The following is a 26,634-nucleotide window of genomic DNA, read 5'->3' as shown; positions in this document are numbered from 1 at the left end:
ATGGCTGGCCACTCCCTCCCAGGCCCCGTCAAGTCTTTCTGGACTGTACCTGCCACTCCACGGGGCACTCTCAGTGTAGAGGCAAGCACCCTGTCCCACAGCCAGCTGGGACCACTGTGATGCACCTGGGAGGGAAGCCCGCGCTGACTCACGCTCGGGTCCCCAGGCACCCAATGGCCGTGCCCAGTGGCCCACACTGCTGCCTGAACCAGGCTCAGCCCTCCTGAGGGCCTTGCAATCCTGCAGTCAGCCTGGCCTGCTCAGAGCAGCGCCCTCTTATGGCCACTCCTTGTGTAATGCTTGGTCTCGCTAAAGGCCACCTCAGGGCCCCAGGCTGAGCTGTCCGCCTAGATTTCCCAAAACAACAAGTAAGCTAGTCACACTTTATGCTCCCATGATGTCACAACTCAATTCAGTCCAGTGCGGAGAAGGGCCCAGGCTGGACCATGCTATCCACAGAGGTGACCATGACAGGCAGCTCCAGGCGAAACTGTACACCCCAAAGTGCCCACATACTGGAAGAGGAGGAAAGGACCACAGCAGCGGTAAGCAGGGGAGACCACGAGAGTCTAAATTAGAGGGACAGACCGAGGAAAAAGAATTCAGAGGGGGGACATCCTCTGCTGGAGCCTGCAGGGCTGGACAGGAAGACTGAGGAGCCGGCTCCTGGAAGGCAGGACTGCAATGTTCTGCATCACCCAGCGAGAGGAAGAATATATGGTGTGGAGGAAAAACAAACCACGAGGAGAGGGCAGGCATGCTGCAGGGACGAGGGACACACTGTGGGAGGAGGAGGGACACACTGTGAGGAGGAGGAGGGACACACTGTGAGGAGGAGGAGGGACACACTGTGAGGAGGAGGAGGGACACACTGTGAGGAGGAGGATGGACACGCTTTGAGTAGGAGGAGGGACACACTGTGGGAGGAGGGACACACTGTGGGAGGAGGGACACACTGTGGGAGGAGGGACACACTGTGAGGAGGAGGGACACACTGTGGGAGGAGGGACAGACTGTGGGAGGAGGAGGGACACACTGTGGGAGGAGGGACACACTGTGGGGGGAGGAGGGACACACTGAGGGAGGAGGGACACACTGTGGGAGGAGGAGGAGGGACACACTGTGGGAGGAGGGACACACTGAGGGAGGAGGGACACACTGTGGGAGGAGGGACACACTGTGGGAGGAGGAGGGACACACTGTGGGAGGAGGGACACACTGTGGGAGGAGGAGGGACACACTGTGGGAGGAGGGACACACTGTGGGAGGAGGAGGGACACACTGTGAGGAGGAGGAGGGACACACTGTGGGGGGAGGAGGGACACACTGTGGGAGGAGGGACACACTGTGGGAGGAGGAGGGACACACTGCGGGAGGAGGAGGGACACACTGCGGGAGGAGGAGGGACACACTGTGAGGAGGAGGAGGGACACACTGTGGGGGGAGGAGGGACACACTGTGGGAGGAGGAGGGACACACTGTGGGAGGAGGGACACACTGTGGGAGGAGGGACACACTGTGAGGAGGAGGGACACACTGTGGGAGGAGGAGGGACACACTGTGGGAGGAGGAGGGACACACTGTGGGAGGAGGAGGGACACACTGTGAGGAGGAGGGACACACTGTGGGAGGAGGAGGGACACACTGTGGGAGGAGGAGGGACACACTGTGGGAGGAGGGACACACTGTGGGAGGAGGGACACACTGTGGGAGGAGGAGGGACACACTGTGGGAGGAGGAGGGACACACTGTGGGGGGAGGGACAAACTGAGGGAGGAGGGACACACTGTGGGAGGAGGGACACACTGTGGGAGGAGGACGGACACACTGTGGGAGGAGGGACACACTGTGGGAGGAGGGACACACTGTGGGAGGAGGAGGGACACACTGTGGGAGGAGGAGGGACACACTGTGGGAGGAGGAGGGACACACTGTGGGGGGAGGGACACACTGTGGGAGGAGGGACACACTGTGAGGAGGAGGAGGGACACACTGTGGGAGGAGGGACACACTGCGGGAGGAGGAGGGACACACTGTGGGAGAGGGACACACTGTGGGAGGAGGGACACACTGTGGGAGGAGGAGGGACACACTGTGGAGGAGGGACACACTGTGGGAGGAGGGACACACTGTGGGAGGAGGAGGAGGGACACACTGTGGGAGGAGGAGGGACACACTGTGGGGAGGAGGAGGGACACACTGTGGGGGAGGACACACTGTGGAGGAGGGACACACTGAGGGAGGAGGAGGGACACACTGTGGGAGGAGGGACACACTGAGGGAGGAGGAGGGACACACTGTGGGAGGAGGGACACACTGGGAGGAGGAGGGACACACTGTGGGAGGAGGGACACACTGTGGGAGGAGGGACACACTGTGGGAGGAGGAGGAGGGACACACTGTGGGAGGAGGAGGGACACACTGTGGGAGGAGGAGGGACACACTGTGGGAGGAGGAGGAGGGACACACTGTGGGAGGAGGAGGGACACACTGTGGGAGGAGGAGGGACACACTGTGGGGGGAGGGACACACTGTGGGAGGAGGGACACACTGAGGGAGGAGGAGGGACACACTGTGGGGGGAGGGACACACTGTGGGAGGAGGGACACACTGAGGGAGGAGGAGGGACACACTGTGGGAGGAGGGACACACTGCGGGAGGAGGAGGGACACACTGTGGGAGGAGGGACACACTGTGGGAGGAGGGACACACTGTGGGAGGAGGAGGAGGGACACACTGTGGGAGGAGGAGGGACACACTGTGGTGGGAGGAGGAGGGACACACTGTGGGGGGAGGGACACACTGTGGGAGGAGGAGGGACACACTGTGGGAGGAGGGACACACTGTGGGAGGAGGGACACACTGTGGGAGGAGGGACACACTGTGGGAGGAGGAGGGACACACTGTGGGAGGAGGGACACACTGTGGGAGGAGGAGGGACACACTGTGGGAGGAGGAGGGACACACTGTGGGAGGAGGGACACACTGTGGGAGGAGGAGGGACACACTGTGGGAGGAGGAGAACACTGAGGGAGGAGGAGGGACACACTGTGGGAGGAGGAGGGACACACTGTGGGAGGAGGGACACACTGTGGGAGGAGGGACACACTGTGGGAGGAGGAGGGACACACTGTGGGAGGAGGAGGGACACACTGAGGGAGGAGGAGGGACACACTGTGGGAGGAGGCACACTGTGGGAGGAGGGACACACTGTGGGAGGAGGAGGGACACACTGTGGGAGGAGGAGGGACACACTGTGGGAAGAGGGACACACTGTGGGAGGAGGGACACACTGTGAGGAGGAGGAGGGACACACTGTGGGAGGAGGGACACACTGTGGGAGGAGGGACACACTGTGGGAGGAGGAGGAGGGACACACTGTGGGAGGAGGAGGGACACACTGTGGTGGGAGGAGGAGGGACACACTGTGGGGGGAGGGACACACTGTGGGAGGAGGGACACACTGAGGGAGGAGGAGGGACACACTGTGGGAGGAGGGACACACTGAGGGAGGAGGAGGGACACACTGTGGGAGGAGGGACACACTGTGGGAGGAGGGACACACTGTGGGAGGAGGAGGAGGGACACACTGTGGGAGGAGGAGGGACACACTGTGGGAGGAGGGACACACTGTGGGAGGAGGAGGGACACACTGTGGGAGGAGGATGAACACTGAGGGAGGAGGAGGGACACACTGTGGGAGGAGGAGGGACACACTGTGGGAGGAGGGACACACTGTGGGAGGAGGGACACACTGGGGGAGGAGGGACACACTGTGGGAGGAGGAGGGACACACTGTGGGAGGAGGAGGGACACACTGTGGGAGGAGGGACACACTGTGGGAGGAGGGACACACTGTGAGGAGGAGGAGGGACACACTGTGGGGGGAGGAGGGACACACTGTGGGAGGAGGAGGGACACACTGTGGGAGGAGGGACACACTGTGGGAGGAGGAGGGACACACTGTGGGAGGAGGGACACACTGTGGGAGGAGGAGGAGGGACACACTGTGGGAGGAGGAGGGACACACTGTGAGGAGGAGGAGGGACACACTGTGGGAGGAGGGACACACTGTGGGAGGAGGAGGGACACACTGTGGGAGGAGGGACACACTGTGGGAGGAGGGACACACTGTGGGAGGAGGAGGGACACACTGTGGGGGGAGGGACACACTGAGGGAGGAGGAGGGACACACTGTGGGAGGAGGGACACACTGTGGGAGGAGGAGGAGGGACACACTGTGGGAGGAGGGACACACTGTGAGGAGGAGGAGGGACACACTGTGAGGAGGAGGAGGGACACACTGCGGGAGGAGGAGGGACACACTGTGGGAGGAGGGACACACTGTGGGAGGAGGGACACACTGTGAGGAGGAGGAGGGACACACTGTGGGAGGAGGGACACACTGTGGGAGGAGGAGGGACACACTGTGGGAGGAGGAGGGACACACTGTGGGAGGAGGAGGGACACACTGTGAGGAGGGACACACTGTGGGAGGAGGGACACACTGTGGGAGGAGGGACACACTGTGGGAGGAGGAGGGACACACTGTGGGAGGAGGGGACACACTGTGGGGGAGGAGGGACACACTGTGGGAGGAGGGACACACTGTGGGAGGAGGAGGGACACACTGTGGGAGGAGGAGGGACACACTGAGGGAGGAGGAGGGACACACTGTGGGAGGAGGGACACACTGTGGGAGGAGGGACACACTGTGGGAGGAGGGACACACTGTGGGAGGAGGGACACACTGTGGGAGGAGGGACACACTGAGGGAGGAGGAGGGACACACTGTGGGAGGAGGGACACACTGTGGGAGGAGGGACACACTGTGGGAGGAGGGACACACTGTGGGAGGAGGAGGGACACACTGTGGGAGGAGGGACACACTGAGGGAGGAGGAGGGACACACTGTGGGAGGAGGAGGGACACACTGTGGGAGGAGGGACACACTGTGAGGAGGAGGAGGGACACACTGTGAGGAGGAGGAGGGACACACTGTGGGAGGAGGAGGGACACACTGTGGGGGGAGGAGGGACACACTGTGAGGAGGAGGAGGGACACACTGTGGGAGGAGGAGGGACACACTGTGGGAGGAGGGACACACTGTGAGGAGGAGGGACACACTGTGGGAGGAGGGACACACTGTGGGAGGAGGAGGGACACACTGAGGGAGGAGGGACACACTGAGGGAGGAGGGACACACTGTGGGGGGAGGAGGGACACACTGTGGGAGGAGGAGGGACACACTGTGGGAGGAGGAGGGACACACTGTGAGGAGGAGGGACACACTGAGGACAGGAGGAGGGACACACTGTGAGGAGGAGGGACACACTGAGGACAGGAGGAGGGACACACTGTGGGAGGAGGGACACACTGTGAGGAGGAGGGACACACTGTGGGAGGAGGGACACCTTGTGGGAGGAGGATGGACACACTGTGGGAGGAGGAGGGACACACTGTGGGAGGAGGAGGGACACACTGAGGACAGGAGGGGAGCACCTCGTGTTTGTCTGCATCTCGTCCTGGCTCTCTTCCTGCTCAGCTCCCCTCAGTGTTACAGAACGCCCTCCCGCCTTCCACACTAGAAGTGACCCTCCCAGTTTCAATGGCGGCACCCGATTTGGTAAATCTGTCTTTTCTTTACATACTCAACAGCACCATGTCCTTTCCCTCCGCTCTCCTCCTATGGGAATGGAGCTAGCAGCAGGTGCAGTATCGAGGAAGTCCGGATGGAGACGGCGTGAAAATGGCCACGTTGCAGGGGGCCGATTGTTGTAGCTAGACAACCATGAACCCGTCACCCAGGCTCTGGACTAGAAACTGGTCGGCGCCGTCACAGGAGAGAGTGGGCCCCGCAGCCCAGCAGCAGCTGGAGAGCGTGCGTAATGCTGTCACCGAGAGACCTGAGCAAACGGGACTGTTCCCAGCAGCTGTTAGGAAATCATGCTGAGGGACGAGTTTAACTCAAGCAAAGGAAGATGCATGCAGTGGCACTGGGACCGGTTGTTGCGGGAAACCCTCCAGCAGCTGCGGTCGCTCAGGGTCTAGAAAGAACATCACCGAGGGCCTTCCTGCAGACTCAGGGCCATCCCGATCAAAGCAGCAGTGCCAAGCTTACGGAACCAGAAAAACTTACACTGAAGTCCAGGTGCACTCACAAAGACCCCTAAGGCCAGTGCAGTCCTGTGCAAATTACAGCAACAATGAAGCAAGCTGGGCAACAGGACACTGGCTTCAAAGCTCCAAGGCTGGTCATGTTACACAGCATGGTGCTAGCAGGAAAACCAGCAGGCAGGCCGCGGAGCAGAGCACAGGCCCAGAAAGCCAGACGCACACCACAGAACACATGCACACACAGACACACGGACACACACGTACCGATAGCGCATCTTCGACCAAGTACCAAGAAGAATGTTGGAGAGAGGATGGTCCCTTCCATCCAAGTTCTGGTGAGATGGGCCATGCAGACGTGAGAGAAGACAAACCTGCTTCCACAGGCAATGGTCAAAGCAAGATGGACAAAAGAGCTGCGTATGAGACCTAGAACCACGAAAGTTCTAGATGACAATGTAGCGGGTAACCCCTCGTGGGTAACCCCGAAAAGTTCAGGCAACAAAAGGAAAATGCGATAATGGTTACACCAGGCACAGAAGCTCCTGCCTGTCAGACGACAGAGTGACACGACGTCAACAAATGGAACACGTCTCCGTGAGCGCCCGCTCTCACAAACGACTAAACAGATTAGGAGTCAAAGGTGCAATCGGCAGGAATCAACCAACGCAGCTGAGAAATGGGCAGAGGACTTCACACGGTCCTCAAAGGAAGACGCACACCTCTCCAGCAAGCACGTGAAGCACACGCTCACCAGCCCTCGGGAAAGGCAAGCCAAGCCTGGCGAGTCCCGCCCCGTCAGAACAGCTAGAACCAAACGCGGACACTGACAAGACTGGCGAGCCTGTGCGGGAGGCCAGCACGCAGACACTGCTGTGGGATGTGACGGGCGCAGACCTGGGAAACGGAGTGGAGGGTTCCTCCAAAACCACACAGACCTGTCACATGGCCCACGGTCCCTCTACTGGCGACGGACCCGAAAGACTTGGACACAAGGAATCGAGGGTGTCTACACCCGTGTCACAGCAGCACTGCTCCACGGGCCAAGATCTGGAATCCACAAAGGTGTCCACCACCGGAAGAAGGGAGAAAGGGAAGGTGCACATGGTAGGGCGTCATCCAGTGAGAAAACCAAGCCCTGCTGTGCGCAGCCCTGCTGACGGCAGCGGGGCACGCTTAGAGAGCCACACTGGACCCAGAGGACATCGCCTTGTGTCTCCCTCATGAGTGGGAGCTGAGACTCAAACCTAGAAAAACTCAGTCGGCCAGGGAATGCGGCCTGCTGGCAGCTGGGAAGCAACAAGGGTGGCGGGAGTGTGGATTACAGGGGTGTGTAGGGGGGGGACAGTGGGTGTGCCCCCAGTTGTGACGAAACAGCCAACAGATGTTAGACAGGGAGGTGGCGTGAGCAGCTCACAGGAACTCTGCAGCCGTAAGCCAATCAGAGGGAGGAACCTGCCTGCACGCTGAGGAAAGAGTGGCAGAATCAGCAGTGGCCTCTGCAGTGGAGGAAGGCGTGGCAGGCGAGGCCAAGCCGTGACATGTGAGGTCAGCCCGTGGCAGACAGGACTAGCCCATGCAGGCATGGCAGGAGAGGTGAGCCTGTGGCAGGAGAGGCCAAGCTGTGGCAGGTGTGCAGGCATGGCAGGTGAGGCCAGCCCGAGCAGGCGTGGCAGGTGTGCAGGCATGGCCAGAGAGGCCAGGCTGTGGCAGACGTGCAGGGGAGGCCAGCCCGTGGCCCAGGAAGAAGCAGTGGCAGCTTGGTGGCTGGCCACAGCTCTACTGGGTGGCTTTCTGGGGTTTGATGTGGCTCAGGACTCAGCTCTGGCCCTTGCGGCCATTTGGAGAGTGAACTATAAGATGAAAGACCTCTCACTGACTCTCCCTCTGTGTAATTATTTCAATTAAAATAAACAAATCCATTAAAAATGTTGACAGGAAAAGTATCTTTCTGGACCTAGTCTGTGCTGTCTCTATCAAAGCTAGCCTCTCTCCTCCCCCCGCCTCCAGCAGCCTCAGATCAGAGCGGGCCTGGAGCCCACTCCCAGGCTGCACCTGATCCTCTCTGCTCTTCCCAACACCTTTGGAGTTTTGGGGTACACCAGCAGGATGTTGAAATGACTTACACGAGCATGGATGAGACCCTGAATGTTTCTGACACACTTGCCAAGGTCATGAAGCAACAAGTGGCTATCAGATGTGCCCGACACCTAATGCAGATGTCACTTCTAATAGAAGGCATAACATTCCAAGCAAACTCCAAACAGTTCAAAGCAAGGATGGCTATGACACAAGTGTGTGCCCCCCAAGGGAGCCAGGCCAAGTCCGTTCAGACCCTGACCCTCACAGACACTAACCGGAGCCGGCACAGGAATTCCACTGACAGAGATGTGTGCTAGTGGCGTGCTGCCTGAGCGTGGGCTGTGCCTATTGAGGGCACTGGGATTCCAGGATGCCCTCCGACTGCAGGACAAGGAAGCCAGAGCCCAAAGGACGCCACCCAGCTGGGGATGCCAGCTGAGCCTGCCCCACGGCATGCAGAAACCCAGCTTCCACCTGCTGTCTTCCTTGGGCAGGGTCAAAGGGCAGGAGTGTCCTGGCCCGGGGCAGAGTGGCCTCCAGGGGTGTGCTCCCTGGGGACTTGGGAGACACACCATGCTTCGCCAGCCCTGGCTGCTTCCCACCCGGCCCTGGGCAAGTGTGGGAAGTCGGTCAGGATGCTGCTGAGCTGAGCAGAGCCCATTTGGCCTGGGAGCTCCCAGGGCCACACACCATCCCAGCCAGGCAGCCAGACATTCATGGCTAACCTGCCCACCCATGGGCCTCTGCTCATGACTGGGTTGGGTGTGTAGGCCCGTGCAGCCTGCAGTCTGCCCTCTGCTGGTGCCAGAGCCAGCTCCGGGCTAATGATTCACAGGCTATGTCCATTAGAAGCCAGTGCTCTCAGACCCCCGCGCTGGCTGGGGGCACTGTCAGAGCCCAGGCACTCACCCTGGACATGCCCACAGCGCCCAGAGTTTCTGCTTCCAGGAGACACAGTCACACAGGACAGAGCCTGGCAGGTACCCCAGCCGATCTGGCCAAGGCACAGCAGACCAGTTGGTCATCTGGCATCCCATGTGGGCACTGGTTCATGCCCAGATGCTCCACTTCAGGTCCAGCTCCCTGATAATGGCCTTGAAGAAGCAACAGAAGGTGGCTCAAGGCCTTGGGTCCCTGCACCCACATGGGAGATGCAGGTGAAGTGCTGGCTGCTGGCTCAGGCCTCGCTGCCATTTAGAGAGTAAATCAGCTGATGGAAGACTTTCTAACTCTACCTTTCACATAACTAAATGTTGTTTGCAAATACTGCTTTCCTAATGGTGACAGGCAAATAACTATGCCTGTCGGCACACACAGTAAAACTAATCGGCTGGGCCTCCACGGACAGGGCCGTGACAGAGCCTCTGCGTGACCATCCTCCTGGCACGGGCCCTGGACTCCTGTCTGCAGGGTCCCCTGTCCCCCAAGGCTGCCCACTGATCCCCAGCAGCTGCCAGCTCTCCCAAGGCCACATCCTTCCTGGCCCTGCCCATTTCCCATAAATCTGCTCTGGCAAGAACATCCCATGGCTGCCCTAGGCAACTGGTGAGTGACATGCAGCCAGGGCTGGCTTCGGGTCCTCCTTCTGGGCACCACACAGCCATGGACCCAGCAGGGACATGCATGTGTGAGTGCTCCCTGCATGTACATGTCAATTTGGGGCAATGCCCTGTCGCTCAACAGGGAAACGGGCAGAGTGAGGAGCTGCCTGGTCACGTGCTCAAGCAGGAAGGGCGTGGTGCTTGCCTGCCTTCGGCCCCAGTGTAGAGGGGTGTGTGTGTGTGTGTGTGTGTGTGTGTGTGTGTGTGTGTGGGTGGGTGTGTGTCTGTGTGTGTGCGTGTGTGTCTGTGCGCGCGTGTGTGTGTGTCTGTGTGTGTGTGTGTGTGTGCTGTGTACGCATGTCTGTGTTCTGCGCGTATCTAGATGTATGTGTGTACATGTGTGTGTGAATTTTTTCTTTTTAAGATTTGTTTTATTGAAAAGGCAGATTTACAGAGAGAAGGAGACACAAAAAGATCTCCCATCTGCTGGTTCACTTTCCAAGTGGCCACAAGGGCCGAAACAGAGTCAATCCAAAGCCAGGAGCCAGGAGTGTCTTCCAGGCCTCATGCAGGTACAGGGTCCCAAGACTTTTGGGCTATGCTCTGCTGCTTTCCCAGGTCATAAACAGGAGCAGAACAGGAAGTGGAGTAGCCAGGACATGAACTGGTGCCCATGTGGGATGCCAGTGCTTGGTCGTAGAGGATTGGCCAATTGACCCATTCAATTGAGGCCCTGAACTGCCCTTGTGCTGGAGGCAATAAGAGTCCTGGCATGCACCCCCTGCCTGGAGCCCCCGTGCCCCCTCTGGCTCCTGTCGGGCTGCCTAATAAGGCAGTGCTGACTGTGTGTTCCTGCACAGGGGGCAGTTTATGCTGGCACCAGCAGCCTGGTCATCGCAGAATGGGGTGACCGTCACCCTTGGGCCTGCCAGGAAGAACTAGTCAGGCATGGCACCCACGTCTCAGCCAGGCAGACTCCAGAAAGGGAGTCACAGCCTGTATTGCTGCAAGATGGGGTTCCATCCACTAAGCTTGTGGAGGAACCAGCCTGGACCACGTGCAGAAAGCTCTCCCGGGAGGACCGAGCTCCCACTCCATCCTCACAGGCATCCATGGAACAGAGACAGCCCTGGAAACACTCAGCGTGCACGAACAAGGCCGAGTGCTGGGGTCTGCATGGGGCCCACGAGCGGCTGAGTGGGCCTGATGGTCCTTGACTCTGAGTGCCCAGGCACAGGGCAGGCTCAGCCAAGCAGGCCCCATGCTTGCTTGGAGAGTTACAGCAAAGTCGTCTTAAACCCTGAAGGCGACTGCACAGACCACATGTCCGTCTCCTCAGCAGGGGTAAGTTGGGGGGAGGGGTGTTGACAGTGAACATGGAGCCCATGGCGATGGCCAGGAGCCTGTGGTCAGGGCAGAGCCTTGTCCTGGAGAGTGGCTCCTGAACAAGACAAGGGGGACCATGGGACAGCAGTAGGGACCTGGCAGTGCACCTGCTGGGAGAGGAGGAAGGGCAGGTCCCAGCAGGCTGCAGCCTCCTGCCTCGTGCTCCCAACCCTACTCATGCATGTCTGGAAAGTGAAACGTGCATGGAGGGGGTTGTAGGGTGCTCCTCTCCCCAAGAGGCCTCCAAGGTGTGGGGTGTGACTCCATAGCACAGGACCAACCTCAGTGCCTGGCAATCTCCAGACAGCCACCCTGCCTCCAGAGAAAATATCTGATCTTACCCCCATGGGACTGGGACATGGTTGGTGGCCAAGTACTCCAGCTGTCAGACCCTGTGGACACCTGGCTGAGCTTCCCACTGCTGGGACTTCATGATGGACGGAGCACCGGATCGGTCCCTCTGCTGGCTGCTGTCAGCAGCCACGGGGACTCTGGGATCCCAAGGACAGGGAGGAGTAGCAAGCTCCCAGATTGACACACTCAGGGCCAAGATGAAGAGCGGGCTAGAAGCCAAGCAGGTGGGGAGGAGAGCCATGCTGGATGTGAAAAACACAACTTCTGAAGGAGCACGGAGTGTGTATGTGCACTGGATGTGTGCACGTGGAGTGTGTGTATGCACTGGATGCATGCAGGTAGAGTGTATGCGTGCACTGGGAGTGTGTGTGTGCACTGGATGTGTGCGTGTGAAGTGCTGTGTGCACTGGGAGCATGTGCGTGGAGTGTGCATGCATTAGGAGTGTGTGTGTGCACACTGGATGTGTGCACGCAGAGTATGTGTGTGCTGGGAGTGTGTGTATGCACTGGATGTGTGCATATGGAGTGTATGTGTGCACTGGGAGTGTGTGTGTGCACTGGATGTGTGCGCGTGGTATGTGTGCATGTGGTATGTGTGCGTGCACTGGATGTGTGCACGTGGAGTATGTGTGTGCACTGGATGTGTGTGTGTGCACTGGATGTGTGCACGTGGAGTGTGTGTTTGCACTGGATGTGTGCATGTGGAGTGTATGTGTGCACGTGGTGTGTGTGTGCACTGGGAGTGTGTTTGCACTGGATGTGTGCATGTGGAGTGTATGTGTGCACGTGGTGTGTGTGTGCACTGGGAGTGTGTGTGCACTGGATGTGTGCACGTGGAGTGTGTATGCACTGGATGCATGCAGGTAGAGTGTGTGCATGCACTGGGAGTGTGTATGTGCACTGGATGTGTGTGTGTGGAATGTGCATGCACTAGGAGTGTGTGTGTGTGCACTGGGAGTGTGCATGTGGAGTGTGTGTGCACTGGGAGTGTGTGTGCGCACTGGGAGTGTACACGTGGAGTGTGCGTGCACTGGATGTGTGCATGTGGAGTGTGTGTGCACTGGGAGTGTGCATGTGGAGTGTGTGTGCACTGGGAGTGTGTGCGTGCACTGGGAGTGTGTGTGCACATGGAGTGTGTGCGTGGAGTGTGTGTGTGCACTGGATGTGTGCACGTGGAGTGTGTGTGCACTGGATGTGTGCACGTGGAGTGTGTGTGCACTGGATGTATGCACGTGGTGTGTGTGTATGCACTGGGTGTGTGCACGTGGAGTGTGTGTGCACTGGATGTGTGCACGTGGTGTGTGTGTGTGTGCGCACTGGATGTGTGCACATGGAGTGTGTGTGCACTGGATGTGCACACGTGGTGTGTGTGCGCACTGGATGTGTGCGTGCACTGGGAGTGTGTGTGTGTGCACTGGATGTGTGCACACAGAGTATGCATGTACTGGGAGTGTGTATGCACTGGATGTGTGCATGTGGAGTGTGTGTGTGCACTGGATGTGTGCACATGGTGTGTGTGTGTGCACTGGATGTGTGCACTTGGAGTGTGTGTGTGCACTGGATGTGTGCACGTGTAGTGTGTGTGCACTTGGAGTGTGTGTGTGCACTGGATGTGTGCACGTGGAGTGTATGTGTGCACGTGGTGTGTGCGTGCACTGGATGTGTGCACGTGGAGTGTATGTGTGCACATGGTGTGTGCGTGCACTGGGAGTGTGTGTATGCACTGGATGCATGTAGGTAGAGTGTGTGCGTGCACTGGGAGTGTGTATGTGCACTGGATGTGTGCACATGGAGTGTGTGTGCACTGGGAGTGTGTGTGTGTGCACCTGCTGTGTGCACTGGGAGTGTGTGCACTAGAAGTGTGTGTGTGCACACTGGGAGTTACACGTGGAGTGTGCGTGCACTGGATGTGTGCACGTGGAGTGTGTGTGTGCACTGGGAGTGTGCACGTGGTGTGTGTGTGCATACTGGATGTGTGCACATGGAGTGTGTGTGTGCACTGGATGTGTGTGCGTGTACTGGGAGTGTGTGTGTGCACTGGGAGTGTGCACTGGGAGTTTGCATGTGGAGTGTGTGTGCACACTGGGAGTGTACACGTGGAGTGTGCGTGCACTGAATGTGTGCACGTGGTGTGTGTGTGTGCACTGGATGTGTGCATGTGGTGTGTGTGCACTGGATGTGTGCACGTGGAGTGTGCATGCACTGGATGTGTGCACGTGGTATGTGTGTGTGCACTGGATGTGTGCGTGCACTGGGAGTGTGTGAGCCCTGAAGGGGTGTGTGCACTGGGAGCATGTATGTGCACTGTGTGTGTGTGAGCCTTGGGTGTGTGTGTAAGCCCTGAGGGTGTGAGCACTGGGAATGTGTGTGAGCCCTGGATGTGTGTGTACTCAGTGTGTATGAGCCATCTGTGTGAGCCCTAGGTGTGTGCAGGCCCTATGTGTGTGAGTCCTGAGTGTGTGAGCCCTGGAGGTGTATGTCAGTGCTTCTGCAGGCATGTCCTCCAGCTGCCCACAGGGCCAGCACTCCATGATGACCTTACTGACACCTATGAGGGCCCAGAGAGCCTCCCGAGGGACCCCAGGTGGGATCCAGAGCCCTACCATTTGGCTAGAGGGACAGACTATCCCACACAACCCCTGAGTTCCCAGGGAGATCCACAGCCAGGGGCCTTGTGTGGTGTGGCAGGTAACACCCTGGGATGGCAGCATTCCACAAGGGTGCTGGTTCGAGTCCTGGCTGTTCCACTTCTGATCCAGCTCCCTGTGTTAGCAGCAGATGAAGGGCAAAGAGCATGAGTCCTGGATAAAGCAGCAGACGACAGCCCCTGCTGGGCTCCTGCTGGGCCCCTGACACGCACACGGGAGACCCAGAGCAAGCTCCCAGCCCTGGCCCCTGCAGCCATCAGGGAAGTGAACCAGCAGGTGGAACACTGCTCTGCACCTCTCTCTAACTCTCCTGAAGAGTCCCACCCAGGAATGAGGGCGATGGCAGGAGCTGCAGGCGTGCCCGACCAAGGCAGGCCCCTGCCGAGCAAGCCACATCATAGCACATCATTTGCCTCGAGGACGTGCAGCCACTTGGGCACCTGGCTGATGAAGGGCTACAGAGCTCGGGCGGCACTGAGATCCTAGCTGGACATTCCTGAAACAAGGCTCATGGGCTCGCTCCCCTGAGGCCAAGGTGCTCTGGGCGGGCAGGCGGCTCACGCCCAGTTCTAAGCAGCCAGGATCATCTACGGCCGGCTTTGCATTCCCTGTACGTGCCATCCAGAGGCCTGGGCCCCAACACCCTCCCCACAGCCAGCAGAGCAAGGGCAGGGCCCAGGGCACGGCCCCGAGCGTGGTAAGTCGGCCAGGGGACACTGCCCTGTGGTCTCCCTCCAGCCCAGCAGGAGCAGAAGCCAGCATGAGGTCAGTTCCAGGCACGACACAGCCAGACAGGGCCATCCTGCAGGGTGGTAACTGCTGACTCACTAGAGCCGAGTGAGCTCATGGGCTGCAGGGCAAGGCCACCTCCCAACACTGTGCGCACATGCCCTGGCCGTGCGCAGCCCACCCCAGCCGCTTCTGCAAATGAGTGTGGCGGTCGGCCCGTCACTAGAGTCACGGCTGCCTCCCATGCCAGGAGCAGACCAGGCAGTGGGGCCACAGCTACGGGGCCATGGCCACAGAACACAGCTCCACTGCAGGCTAACTGTGGCTTTTTAAAATTCACATTTGTTTGAAAGAATCAAAGAGACAGAGAGACATCTTCTGCTAGTCACGCCCCAAATGGCCGCATCGGCCGGAGCTGAGGGAATCCGGAGCCAGGAGCCTCTTCCAGGTCTCCCAGGCGGGTGCAGGATCCCAAGGCTTTGGCCCATATTCTCATTCATTCTCTCTCTCTCTCTTCCTTACCCCACTACTCTCAAATAAACAAATCCTAAAAAAGAAATGGAACCAGGCAGCTGCCCTGACTCAGAAATGGACAGTGTCCTAAGTACCCAACCTAACCTAGAACCTTCCAGGACTCCTGCCGGGCCCCATGCCTATGTGCTCCCAGAGCCCGGGACAGGCCTCTGCATTCCATCCCAGACCAAAGCTGGGTGCTGGCAGCACCACACAGGTGTCCCCAGCCCTAGTGGGTGGTGGAAACCCCCCCAGGCCCTGACCCCACTCTCAGGGGGAGGATGGGGGCCCATCCCCACAGGCCCTGACCACACTCTCAGGGGGAGGATGGGGGCCCATCCCCCCCAGGCCCTGACCACGCTCTGGAGGGGGAGGGAGGATGGGGGAGCCCATCCCCGCAGGCCCTGACCACACTGGGGGGGGTTGGGGGAGGATGGGGGCCCATCCCCGCAGGCCCTGGCCACACCAAGGCCCACACAGCTCAGCATAGCACTTGCGCGTGGCCAGGAGACCAGCAGCCGTGGCTGGTGGCCTAGGGCTGCCCTGTCGTCTTCAAACATGCATGTGGGACGTGCTTCCGTGAGACCGTGCCCAGCACAGTGGGAGGACGGGGCAGAGAAGGCAGCAGAGGGCAGCCGGGTTCTCCCAGGCGTAGGTGGGCAGGCTGTGCAGTCCACAGTGGAGTTCCCTGCGGTGGAGCTGGGCTCCCTGCACGCTGGCCCCAAAGCAGCGGCGGGCAGCAGGGTGGACATGTTCCTGACCCTACCTTGTGAGACCACAGGTGGGACAGGGCCTGCCTGTGCCCCGAGCTCACAGCTGGCGTGTGGACAAGCCCCTCTGACCTGTGGGGTAGCGTGGAGAGCTGGCCTGTGCTGGCCCACTAATCAACTGTGGAGGCTGCACCGCAGCTCACCATGGGTACGTCAAGAGGAGGGTGCCAGGCGTCCGCCCTGGGACCTAGCCCCCTCCCAAGCCCCTGCCCGACACACAGTGCAGCTACACGGCACACTGCTGTCAGCAGGGGGACAGGAGGACACAGGCATGGCCCAGTGAGGAGGAGCAGGGGCACTGGTCCCTCCCCACCCCTGTGGGTGCCCTTGGTTTGGAGTCTACATGAGAGCAGGTAGGGCGTGGGTCATGGGAGGCTGCGCTTATCCAGCCCCCAACCACGTAGCTGCTGGCTGTGGGGGCAGGAGAGGCGGCCTGGGCCTCAGCATCCACCTGAGAGAGAAGCTGGGCAAGCACACGGTGGCACCGTCTGCAGCCAGCAGAGGGCGCCATGGGCCCACACAACTCAAAGCGCCAGTTCAGCTGAGTGCAGTGCACCATGCACAGGACCCTGCGACAGCTCCCACGCAGCAGCCCAGGCCAGGGTGTCCCTCACCTGTGAGTCCTGCCTAACTTCAGGCAGTGTCACCCACACCCAGCTCCATCTGCCCCAGCCTTTCCCCGGGCTCGCTCTGGGCTCCCTTGGGGATCTGTCATTTCAGGGGTACTGGGGCAGCTGTGGCTCGGGGATCCCCAAGCCTTCCCCTGAGGGCACTGTCCCTCCACGAGGACACTGCACTGGTGGGTCCTTCTCCATGAGCACTGGCCAGGCTGGAGGCTGCCTGTCCCTCAGGCCACACGGAGACCATGTCCAGGGTCTGTCAGCCGCACGCAGGGTCACTGGGCTGAGCAGAGGCCAGGCCCCAGGGACCCAGGACAGAGCCTGCGTCCCCATGGCACGGCGCCTGTGACCTCTGGCTGACCCGGAGCTGCCTGGAGCATTCCTATTTTTGTCTTTCCTGTGGCCTGTGGGCAGGCCTGGCCCAGTGCCCAGTGTCCGCTGACCGCTGGCCATGTGGGGAGATGTGCCTTGGACTAGGAGTGCACAGGACAATTGGAGGCCAGCCGTCCACTGAGTCCTGCTGGAGAGCCAACCGCAGCGCAGAGCCAGGCGCCAGAGCCTGGCCGCCCATGGCCCTCAAAGACCCGGATTCATGGGCAGGGCAGGGGCCCAGAGCCCCAGCCTCCCACATGGGGCTGAGCCACGCAACAGATCAGACTCAGAAGGCCCATCCAGGGTGGTGGCGCATAGCAGGCTCCGAGTAACCCCCCACCATCACTGGGGGTCCTGGGCCTGCCTTGCCAGTTGTCCCACCCCATGCTGGGGATCCAGGGTGCTGCTCCACTGCTCGCCCTACTGGGCGGGGTGCAGCAGCATCCACTCTACACAGACAGCCCAGCCCACGTACCCTGCAGGAGCGCCTCGGCCTCTGCCTGAACTGGGACCCCTCCCTTCCTCTTGGAGGACCCTGGCCAGGACTCCTGGCTGTGCATCAGCACGGTAGCCCCGCGTTGTCCTGTCCCCAACTGTGGCCAGAGGGGCCCATGGCAGACAGGGGGCTGAGCGCTTCTGTCTGCCCCTCCCTGCCCAGACCCCCTCCTGCGTGGCAGGTGACGGTCAGTGAGGACAATGAGGAAGGATGGCGTCCACGTCTCCAGGTTGGACTGCAGACCTGCACGAGTATGTGCTACAAAGCGTGCACTGGTGGGCAGGGCGGGCCCATGCTGGCAGTGCCAAATGCACCCACTTGTGTGGCCAGCCACGCTGCCAGCAGAGAGCATGAGGGGCACACAGGGAGCCCCACGGACACCGACACCCACCTGCACGTGCAGTGCCACACACCTGACACCCACACACAGCACACATACATCCACATCACATCCACACACAGGGACTCACCTAGACTACCAGCGGGTCCTCACACAGAAGCATGTCCAGCCTCTTGAGGGCGAGGCTGGCCCAGAACAGAGCTCAGGGGGATGGGGTAGGGGTCAGCAGCTGCAGAGCCTACGAGCTGCCCATGCGAGGTCAGGGGCCTGAAAACTCCCCACGCTGCTGGCCAGCTCAGTTTCCTTGCTAACTTCCACAGGCCTTAGGCCCCTGCACAGCAGAAGAGCCGGGAGCCAAATGCTAGGGACACAGTGCTGCAGGCGCAGCCGCAGGAGGGCTGGGGCAGCCTGGGGCTCACTCCTCAGTCCCGTTCCCTGTAACACTGAGCCCAGCCTGCTCCGGAACGGCCATTCTTGGGCTGCCATGTTGGAAGGGGCTCAGGACACAAGGTGGCCAGTCACCATTTATTTCTTGGTGTGTGCTGCCCAGCCCAAGCCACATGCAGGCCCTATCTAAGAGGAGAAGTGGGGCTCCACTGCATGGCCCCCAGCACACGGTTCCTTCCTCACTGGCACCCCGGGTGCCTTCCTCCTAGCTGGGCCACGCTTCACCTGCCGTGCTCGGGCCCCAAATGCCAGGCTCTGCAGCGTCTCTGCCACGTGCTTCCGGCCCGGGGACACACAGAGCAGCACCAGTAACTTCGCATCGCCTCCTAGGGGGAGAGGGAAGAGCAGGGAGGCCGGCCGTCCGGTGCCATGCCTGCCCCTCGGCAGTCCACAGGGTGTCCTGTCACCTGTCTGCTCTGTCATTGTCTGGCCACCTGTTCACCTGCTATAGGGCACAGATACTGACCGCAGGCCACCACCCTGACGCCCACCTGTGGGGCTGGCCACAGGTCACTACACTGACACCCACCTGTGGGGCTGACTGTGGGCCACCACCCCGATGCCCACTTGTGGGGCTGACCGCGGATCACCACCCCAACACCCACTGGTGGGGTGACCCTCTGTTATCCTGAACTCAGTAGAACAGCAAACAGGCTCTGGCCCTTCTGGGGAGGTGGAGCAGTGTGCGCACAGCCCGTGGACACAGCCTGTGGACACAGCCTGTGGACACAGCCCCTGAGCTGCCTGCAGGCTGGGGGACAGAGAGCCCACATACCTCCATGCCAGAGTCACTGTCCACCTGGACAGGAGCAGATGAAAGCATAACACTGGGGACAAAGGGAGGTGGGGCACAGCTCCACAAGCCTGGCTGACTCCCGAGAGGTGGTGGCATGGCCAGGCAGGAGCAGGGCCCCTGGGCACGCTTGGGGTAACTGCTTACCAATGGAATCCTGCAACAGGTGTGTGAGCTTGCTGTTGCGGTAGGGCACATGGGTCCGGCGCTGCGACAGGGCCCCCAGCACGTCTGCCAGGGCAGCCAGGCTCCGGTTGATGCTGGAAGCCTCCCGCAGGGCCAAGCCGGTCACCCCAGAGTCACCTGAGACATGCAGAGCCCATAGTGACCTCCACACTGGGGGGTGCTCAGAGGGGTGACAAAGTTGCCCCAACCCCAGAGCAAGTGACACTTTTCGCAGAGAGGAAGCGCATGCCCAGAGCCCCAGGCAGAGTGGCTAGGATGCCTGTGCCTGCCCCTCGCTGCCAGCCTGCTCACCCACGCACTCGCTGCCTGCCAGGTCCACCAGCTGCAGCTTGGGCCACACCTGCTCCTGCTGCCCGTGGTGGCCATCATCCCTGGGAACAAGCCGTGGAGGGGAGGGCCCTGCTCGCTTCTGCGGGAGCAGGGGGCTGCCCAGCTGGCCAGGAGAGGATTGCTTCATCTCACTCCCTAAATCCACAAGGGTGCAGGCAGGAAGGAGAGGGACGGAGCGTTGCAAGTGCAGCCACAGCCCAGCTGGGGCAGACATCCACCCCTGGGGAGGGTCCCCCACCCTCCCTGGGACGGACCAGGCACGGGTGGCTGAAGGTGCTCCTGTCTCCCGCCCTGCCAGGGTTCCCTGGAGAGGTCCTGCCACCTTCTCCTTTGGCAAGGACAGGGACTTTACCGGGGCCGCTGCAGGAGGAGGGGGCCACAGGCAAGGTCACAGTGACGATGAGATGGGATCGGGAAGAGCTGGCATGCACGAGGGTGGGCTGCTGCGCCCGGAGCCTCAGGCCCTGGCGGACACAGGCCAGGAGCTCTGCGGCACTGCCCACAGCCCTACAGAAGACAGAACAGGTATGGAGGGTTCGGTGCCCATGCACTCACTGTGGACGTGTCATCGCTCCCATCGGCATATTCCACCTGTGCTGCCACCTGCTCACAGCCTCCCCGCTGGAGGCGGAGGGTCCCTCCCTCGTTTTTGGGCTCTCCCAGCTCAGGTGGGTCCCAGGTGTGGTCAGACCCTGTGCACAGATGTTAGGATAACACACTTGATTCAGTCGAGGGGTTTTCTGGCGACAAACAGACCCTCGTGTGTCTTGTCCAGTGTTGCCACCTGGCCCTGATCTAGCCGACAGGCACCTGCTGCCATGGGCAGGGGGCAGGGAGCCCTCGACTCTGACGGCTTCCTAAAGACACGTCGAGCATTCCTCCTGTTCCTATTTGCCCCACAGAAGCACAGGTGGGTCTCTGGCATGTGCCCCTTGGCCATGCACCCCGCTAGGAGGCAGCCATGTCACCATGGCACACCTGTCGCCAGGTGGCTGGCTGGTGGCCCTTAACAGACAGCTCAGCCAGCATTCAGCCAAGTGCAGTGAGCTGCTGGGCTGACCGATCCCCGGTCCTGCCCATCTGCCCCCCACCTGCCAGGGGCTGCCATGGCACTTACTGGCAGGTCAACAGGGGGACCTCTGGCCTTCCTTCCTGGATCATGGTCACTTCACGCTTGACCCTGGGTCCCCGAGCAGAGCCACCTTCGGCCAGAAGGTCGAAGACATTGTTGTTGTACACTTCCACCGCCGACACCTCCACCTGCCGGCTCTCTGTGGGCTCTTCCGAGAGCAGCCTAGAGGGCACAGCAGAGAGGGAGGCCCAAGAAGGTCTAGAAGGGGGCGTCCAAGGGGCAGACCCCCGGAGTGAGCAGTCTGAAAGCTCACCCCAGCCCCTTCCACTCGGCCCCTCCCACCTGCCTGACGCACCCTGGCCTCAGCCTGCAGTGTTACCCCAAGGCCACCCATCTGAGAGGCTGTGTGCCAGTCCCTGCCCGGCTACCACTCTCAGGGGCACCTGAAGAGCTCCCAGGCTACTCGAGGCACGAGGCCGCAGTCACCGTCAGCGTCGGCCGGCACGGCAGGCTCATCCCCACGCTGTGGGCCCAGCATGGTGTAGCTCTTGCCGCTGCCCGTCTGCCCATAGGCCATGATGCACACGTTGTACCTGGGGAGAGGCGGGCTGAGCGTCCACCCACGGACGGGTTGGGGGATCCTGGACCCAGGGGAAGCTGCCACCTGGACAGAAGGCAGCACCATACATCCCATGGCCGCCTCTGTACCCCTGCACCTCTGGCCAGGCCCCTGCTGATAGGAGCCCATCCCTGCTGCCCTCTAGTAATACCACATCTACACACACATACACACACCCACAGGATGCAACACAGCACAGTGCAGTCATACACACACAGCACATAACACAACACAGTGCAATCACACACACACACACACACACAGCACAGTGCAGTCACACACACACACAGCACATAACACAGCACAGTGCAGTCACACACACACAGCACATAACAACACAGTGCAGTCACACACACACACACAGCACATAACACAGCACAGTGCAGCCACACACACAGTGCCCATGGCTCACGTCACACCACATGCACGCAGATGCCCACAGCACACACACACCCTTTCTGTGATGCCTGTGGCCCACTCAGAACCAGACCTGCCACCTCGCATCGTGAGGTTTCCTGTCACTTACAGCAAACATGGGGGCTGTTTGCTCACCCATCCAGGAGTGAGGAGAGAAGAGGTCGCACCTCTCCAAAGATCTCGCTCTGAGGTTCCGCTGGCCCATAAACTCTGAAAGACAGAGGGAAGCTGGTGTATTGCTGCAAGGGGGGCAGCTCAGTCCCACGGACCCGAGGGGAGCAGCCTCCCCACGCACTTGCTGCACACAGACTGCACAATTCTTCAGCAACAAAGGATTAACTGGCGCTGCTTTCCCAGCTCGTGGGTGAAAGGGGGTGGGGGATCCAGTATCACTGAAGTCATCCATGCCAGCCGGGCAGGGAGCAAGGGGGCACGCTACGGAGGGAGGCCTTCACTGGCCATCGCCAGTGGCGACTGAACTGTCATTTCGGATCTGAAAAAGGCTGGCACACATGCCAGGAGCAGGCCAGCAGAAAGTGCAGCATGGCAGGAGGCACTAGGCTCAACACACAGTTCTTTCAGCCAGAACAAGCCTTTGTTCATCTGCGTTACATCATTATGCTCTGTATTCTGTAAGCTGTGACGACTGTAAAAGTGGACCCCACGGAGAACTCAACACGGAAAGCTTACACGGATGTGGGCCGAGTACAGGCGGTCAGGACAACCACAAGCCCGGGCACTGTTCTTTCTCAGAGCAACTGGAATTCTACCTGCACATCAGGAATGAGCACACCACGAGCACTGCCTGTCGGTGCTGCCCTGGGCCTGGGCTCTCCCTAGCATGTCCACCACGAGCGCTGCCTGTCGGTGCTGCCCTGGGCCTGGGCTCTCCCCAGCGTGTCCACCACGAGCGCTGCCTGTCGGTGCTGCCCTGGGCCCGGGCTCTCCCCAGCCGTGTGCACCACGAGCGCTGCCTGTCGGTGCTGCCCTGGGCCCGGGCTCTCCCCAGCCGTGTCCACCACGAGCGCTGCCTGTCGGTGCTGCCCTGGGCCCGGGCTCTCCCCAGCCGTGTCCACCACGAGCGCTGCCTGTCGGTGCTGCCCTGGGCCCGGGCTCTCCCCAGCCGTGTCCACCACGAGCGCTGCCTGTCGGTGCTGCCCTGGGCCCGGGCTCTCCCCAGCCGTGTCCACCACGAGCGCTGCCTGTCGGTGCTGCCCTGGGCCCGGGCTCTCCCCAGCCGTGTCCACCACGAGCGCTGCCTGTCGGTGCTGCCCTGGGCCCGGGCTCTCCCCAGCCGTGTCCACCACGAGCGCTGCCTGTCGGTGCTGCCCTGGGCCCGGGCTCTCCCCAGCCGTGTCCACCACGAGCGCTGCCTGTCGGTGCTGCCCTGGGCCCGGGCTCTCCCCAGCCGTGTCCACCACGAGCGCTGCCTGTCGGTGCTGCCCTGGGCCCGGGCTCTCCCCAGCCGTGTCCACCACGAGCGCTGCCTGTCGGTGCTGCCCTGGGCCCGGGCTCTCCCCAGCCGTGTCCACCACGAGCGCTGCCTGTCGGTGCTGCCCTGGGCCCGGGCTCTCCCCAGCGTGTCCACCACGAGCGCTGCCTGTCAGTGCCCCATAGACTCTCCACAGTCGTGTCCACCATGAGGAAGCCCTGGGCCTGGGTGTTGGTAAGCCGCTGGCTGGGATGCCCCCATCCTGGATTTGAGTCCCTGCTTTCTTCTAATTAATGCACACTTGGGAGGCCCCGGCCAGGGCCCTGCCAGCCACATGGGAGCCCTGAGCCGATTTCCTGCAGTGATCACTCTGGGCACTTGTAGATGGAACCAGCGAAGGAACCTGTCTCAGTGTCTCCAGTAAAATTTACACACGCGTGTGTCAATCAAGAGACGTGTGCCTCCCTCAGCTTCCCCAGCAACCCCGAGTCACCTGTTGAAGGGACAGGTGACAGTATTTCTCAGCCATGGCCTTCATCGTGCCTTGAAAATGGTGGTGTTCAGCAAGGGCTTCTCCAGGACTGGGCATGTAGGCCATGGCAGAGACGTGGCCCAGCATGCCCCATGGTCAGACAAGGACACAGCCCATCCTGCCATGGCCAGACACACTCCTCACCCACAGCATGATGTCGACTGCCTTCTCCCATCGGGGCTTTGGTCCCCTGCTCTGGCCCTGCACGCCATTCCTCCCTGCCTGCAGGAGACGTTGCACCAGCCACCGCTCTGGCCCTGCCCACCTCCACACGCTAGCCACCACTGCCCCACTCTGTGCTGCCCCAAGCGAGCTGACGGGGCTGCTTAGTGTACTCCGCAGCAGCCCAGACTTGGACTTACCCATCATGTCCATCAAGGTGAATGCTCAAGAGAACAAGGTTTACTTGCACCTGCAGACTGATCACACCCAGTGCTGGAAGGGGGCGCGGTGGCAAAGCTGACCCTACAGAGGACCTTGTGTGCAGCACAATAATGTGGCAACGAGACAAATGCAGCAGTGGCTAGGGGTTGGGGAGGGGTGCGCCAGGCTAGCGGGCTTCCCATCGGTGGGAGGCAAGCTCCGTGTCCAGCTGCATGACCTCCTGGCCGAGGTCAAGAGAATCCACCACGCACTGTACATCCTAGCCAGAGAGGTTGCCAGGCCTTTCCCCAGAGCGATGGCCGCTGCTCGCCATGAGGGTCGGCTGAGCATGTCCTTACATGGCACGTGCACGCATCCATAAACATGTAAACCACCTGTCGGCCACACCCACAGAGATGTCCACGTTACAGCACAGGATGGACAAGCCACAGCTGCCACCTGTGTCCACCTCGGGGGAGCCCAGAGGCTGCAGCCTGCATGGACCGTCCCCGGGGACGCAGTCAGCATGGTCCTCTCTGGGATGACCACTTCCTAAGTACCCAGAGATCTCAGGTTCCAGAGGGCATCATGTGGCTCAGCAGGGAAAACTGCCTATGATGTCGCATGCCATAAAGGTACCGGTTCAAGTCCCGGCGACTCCTCTTCCCATCCAGCTCCCTGCTAACACAGCAATGGAGGATGGCCTAAAGCCTTGGGCCACTGCACCTGAGTGGACAACCCCGACGGCATTCTGGGCTCCTGGTTCAGTGTGGGCCAGCCCCAGGTGTCGTGGCTGTTTAGCAAGTGAACTACCCGACAGACGATTTCTCCCTGTCTCTACCTTTCAGATTAGAAAAAATATTAAGCTTTTAAAACCAACTCATAAAGCAGCTGAGACAAATCCACACAGCTGGCCAAAGCTCCCCAGACAACCTGGCCAGGCATGCTCACCTCTCGAAGCTGTAGGTCTTGTTGATGGGGGGGTGGCCAGGACGGCAGCACTGTACCAGGACAGTTTCCTAGCAGTAAGGAAGGAAGATCAGAGGGCATGCCAGCAAGGCCCAGCCAGGCCACCTGCCCTCATCACGGGCATGTGCTAGCCCAGCCTCTGCAACAGCATGTGCAAGGCAGCCCTGGGGTTCATGGCAGGGCCAGGCACCAAGGCAGGGACCACCCAGTTCAGAGGGCACTTCTCTCCAGTGCAGGATGCCAAGGAGATAGCAGCCAGGCCGTGAGCACCTGAGGCAGGGAGGCAGTGGGCAGGGTCGGCCCTACGCACATGACGAGTTCGTGCTGATGGCCCAGCTTCCACATCCGGTGATAGTCAGAGCTGCCACATCACCACGCAGCATGCAGTCAAGGCTGCTCCCAGACAGCGAGGGCCCGGCAGCCCCATGCATAGGGGATGTGACTGCCACCCCAGGTCCCCCAACCCAGATGGGATGGTCTGGGCTGCAGTGCAGTGAGCCAGGGCCCTCAACACGTGTGCCCATGTACTTGCTTTGGTCTCAACAGCCTTCGCTCCCACCACCTTGGCTGTGGGTGGAAGAGAAGGCCTAGGCAGACTGGTCAAGACCAGTGAGGCTGATCTCTAGTCACAGGGTCACAGGCTCTGGCAGCCACCATCCACATCCACCTCAACAGAGGCCGGCAACAGCCTGGGGCCAGACCCCAAGCCCCTTCTCCATCGGCTGGTCCCTGACACAAGTGGAGAGCCAAGTGAGAAATAAACAAATGGCCCAGGAGTGGCCACTGCAGTGGGGCCGGATCTATGTGAGACAAGCTGGAGAGGTGGCTGGCACGTGCCCAGCATCTGCTCTGGTTCCCCACTGAGCCTGGGAAGCAAGGACAAGTGCTGGGGCGTGCAAGCGCAGAGCCCACGTCTGTCCTTCCATGCCTGCCCTTCCACGATGCAGATACAAAGGCATTCAGCAACATGCATGTGCCCATATCCGTCCACCCAGCGGGGTCCCCATGGGCACCATGTGTTCTGGGGACTTCCTGTGGCTTGGCGGGACCATGCCGAGAATGGGAGGGAGGGGTTTGGGGAGAGGGACGGAAGAGAGAGCCCCTGCTGTCCTGCCGCTCTCAGATCTTCTTGTTGGGGGTTACTCACGCTGTCCACCACATGGGCCACCTCCCGAGAGCCGGGGCTGTAGGACGAAACAGCGCTGAGAGCTCCCGACGCCCAGCCCTCCAGGGACCTGGCCTGGCCCCTAACTCCAGGTCCCTCCCTGCCTCTCCCTGTTCTCCGGCTGACCTTCCTCCATGCCTTTCCCATCTCTGAGCGTGCCCCATGGGGGTCTCCTGCAAGCATAGCCCCAGCTGACACGCGGGGAAGTCGCACCCAGGTCTGCTCGGGAACCTCATGCATGCATACCACATAAGAATGCCAACTCGAGCTCAGATATGGCACTGGGAGCTGACGCAGCTAGGGCATGGGCTGGGTGTGCAGGGTTAAGCCTCTGCTTGTGATGC

General features: G+C 60.8%; 1 protein-coding gene across 1 annotated transcript in view; it reads right to left on the bottom strand.

The window, feature by feature from the left end:
* KIF25 (kinesin family member 25) overlaps positions 1-22,291 on the bottom strand; it is a 36,485-nt gene extending 14,194 nt beyond the window's left edge. Inside the window, exons 1-8 of the mRNA XM_040965687.1 lie at positions 22,269-22,291; positions 21,965-22,039; positions 21,237-21,386; positions 20,839-21,015; positions 20,074-20,228; positions 19,683-19,856; positions 19,353-19,508; positions 18,596-18,738 (exon numbers count right to left, since the gene is read on the bottom strand). Coding sequence (XP_040821621.1) covers positions 18,596-18,738; positions 19,353-19,508; positions 19,683-19,856; positions 20,074-20,228; positions 20,839-21,015; positions 21,237-21,386; positions 21,965-22,039; positions 22,269-22,291 — 1,053 coding nt within the window. The remainder of the gene's footprint in view (positions 1-18,595; positions 18,739-19,352; positions 19,509-19,682; positions 19,857-20,073; positions 20,229-20,838; positions 21,016-21,236; positions 21,387-21,964; positions 22,040-22,268) is intronic.
* Between the last annotated feature and the right edge of the window lie 4,343 nt (positions 22,292-26,634).

This window comes from Ochotona curzoniae, unplaced genomic scaffold, assembly GCF_017591425.1.
Source record: "Ochotona curzoniae isolate NIBS_2020 unplaced genomic scaffold, NIBS_Ocur_1.0 scaffold_3890, whole genome shotgun sequence".
NCBI lineage: Eukaryota > Metazoa > Chordata > Mammalia > Lagomorpha > Ochotonidae > Ochotona > Ochotona curzoniae.
Note: the sequence above shows the minus strand (reverse complement) of the source record. Positions and strands in the feature narration are given on the sequence as shown.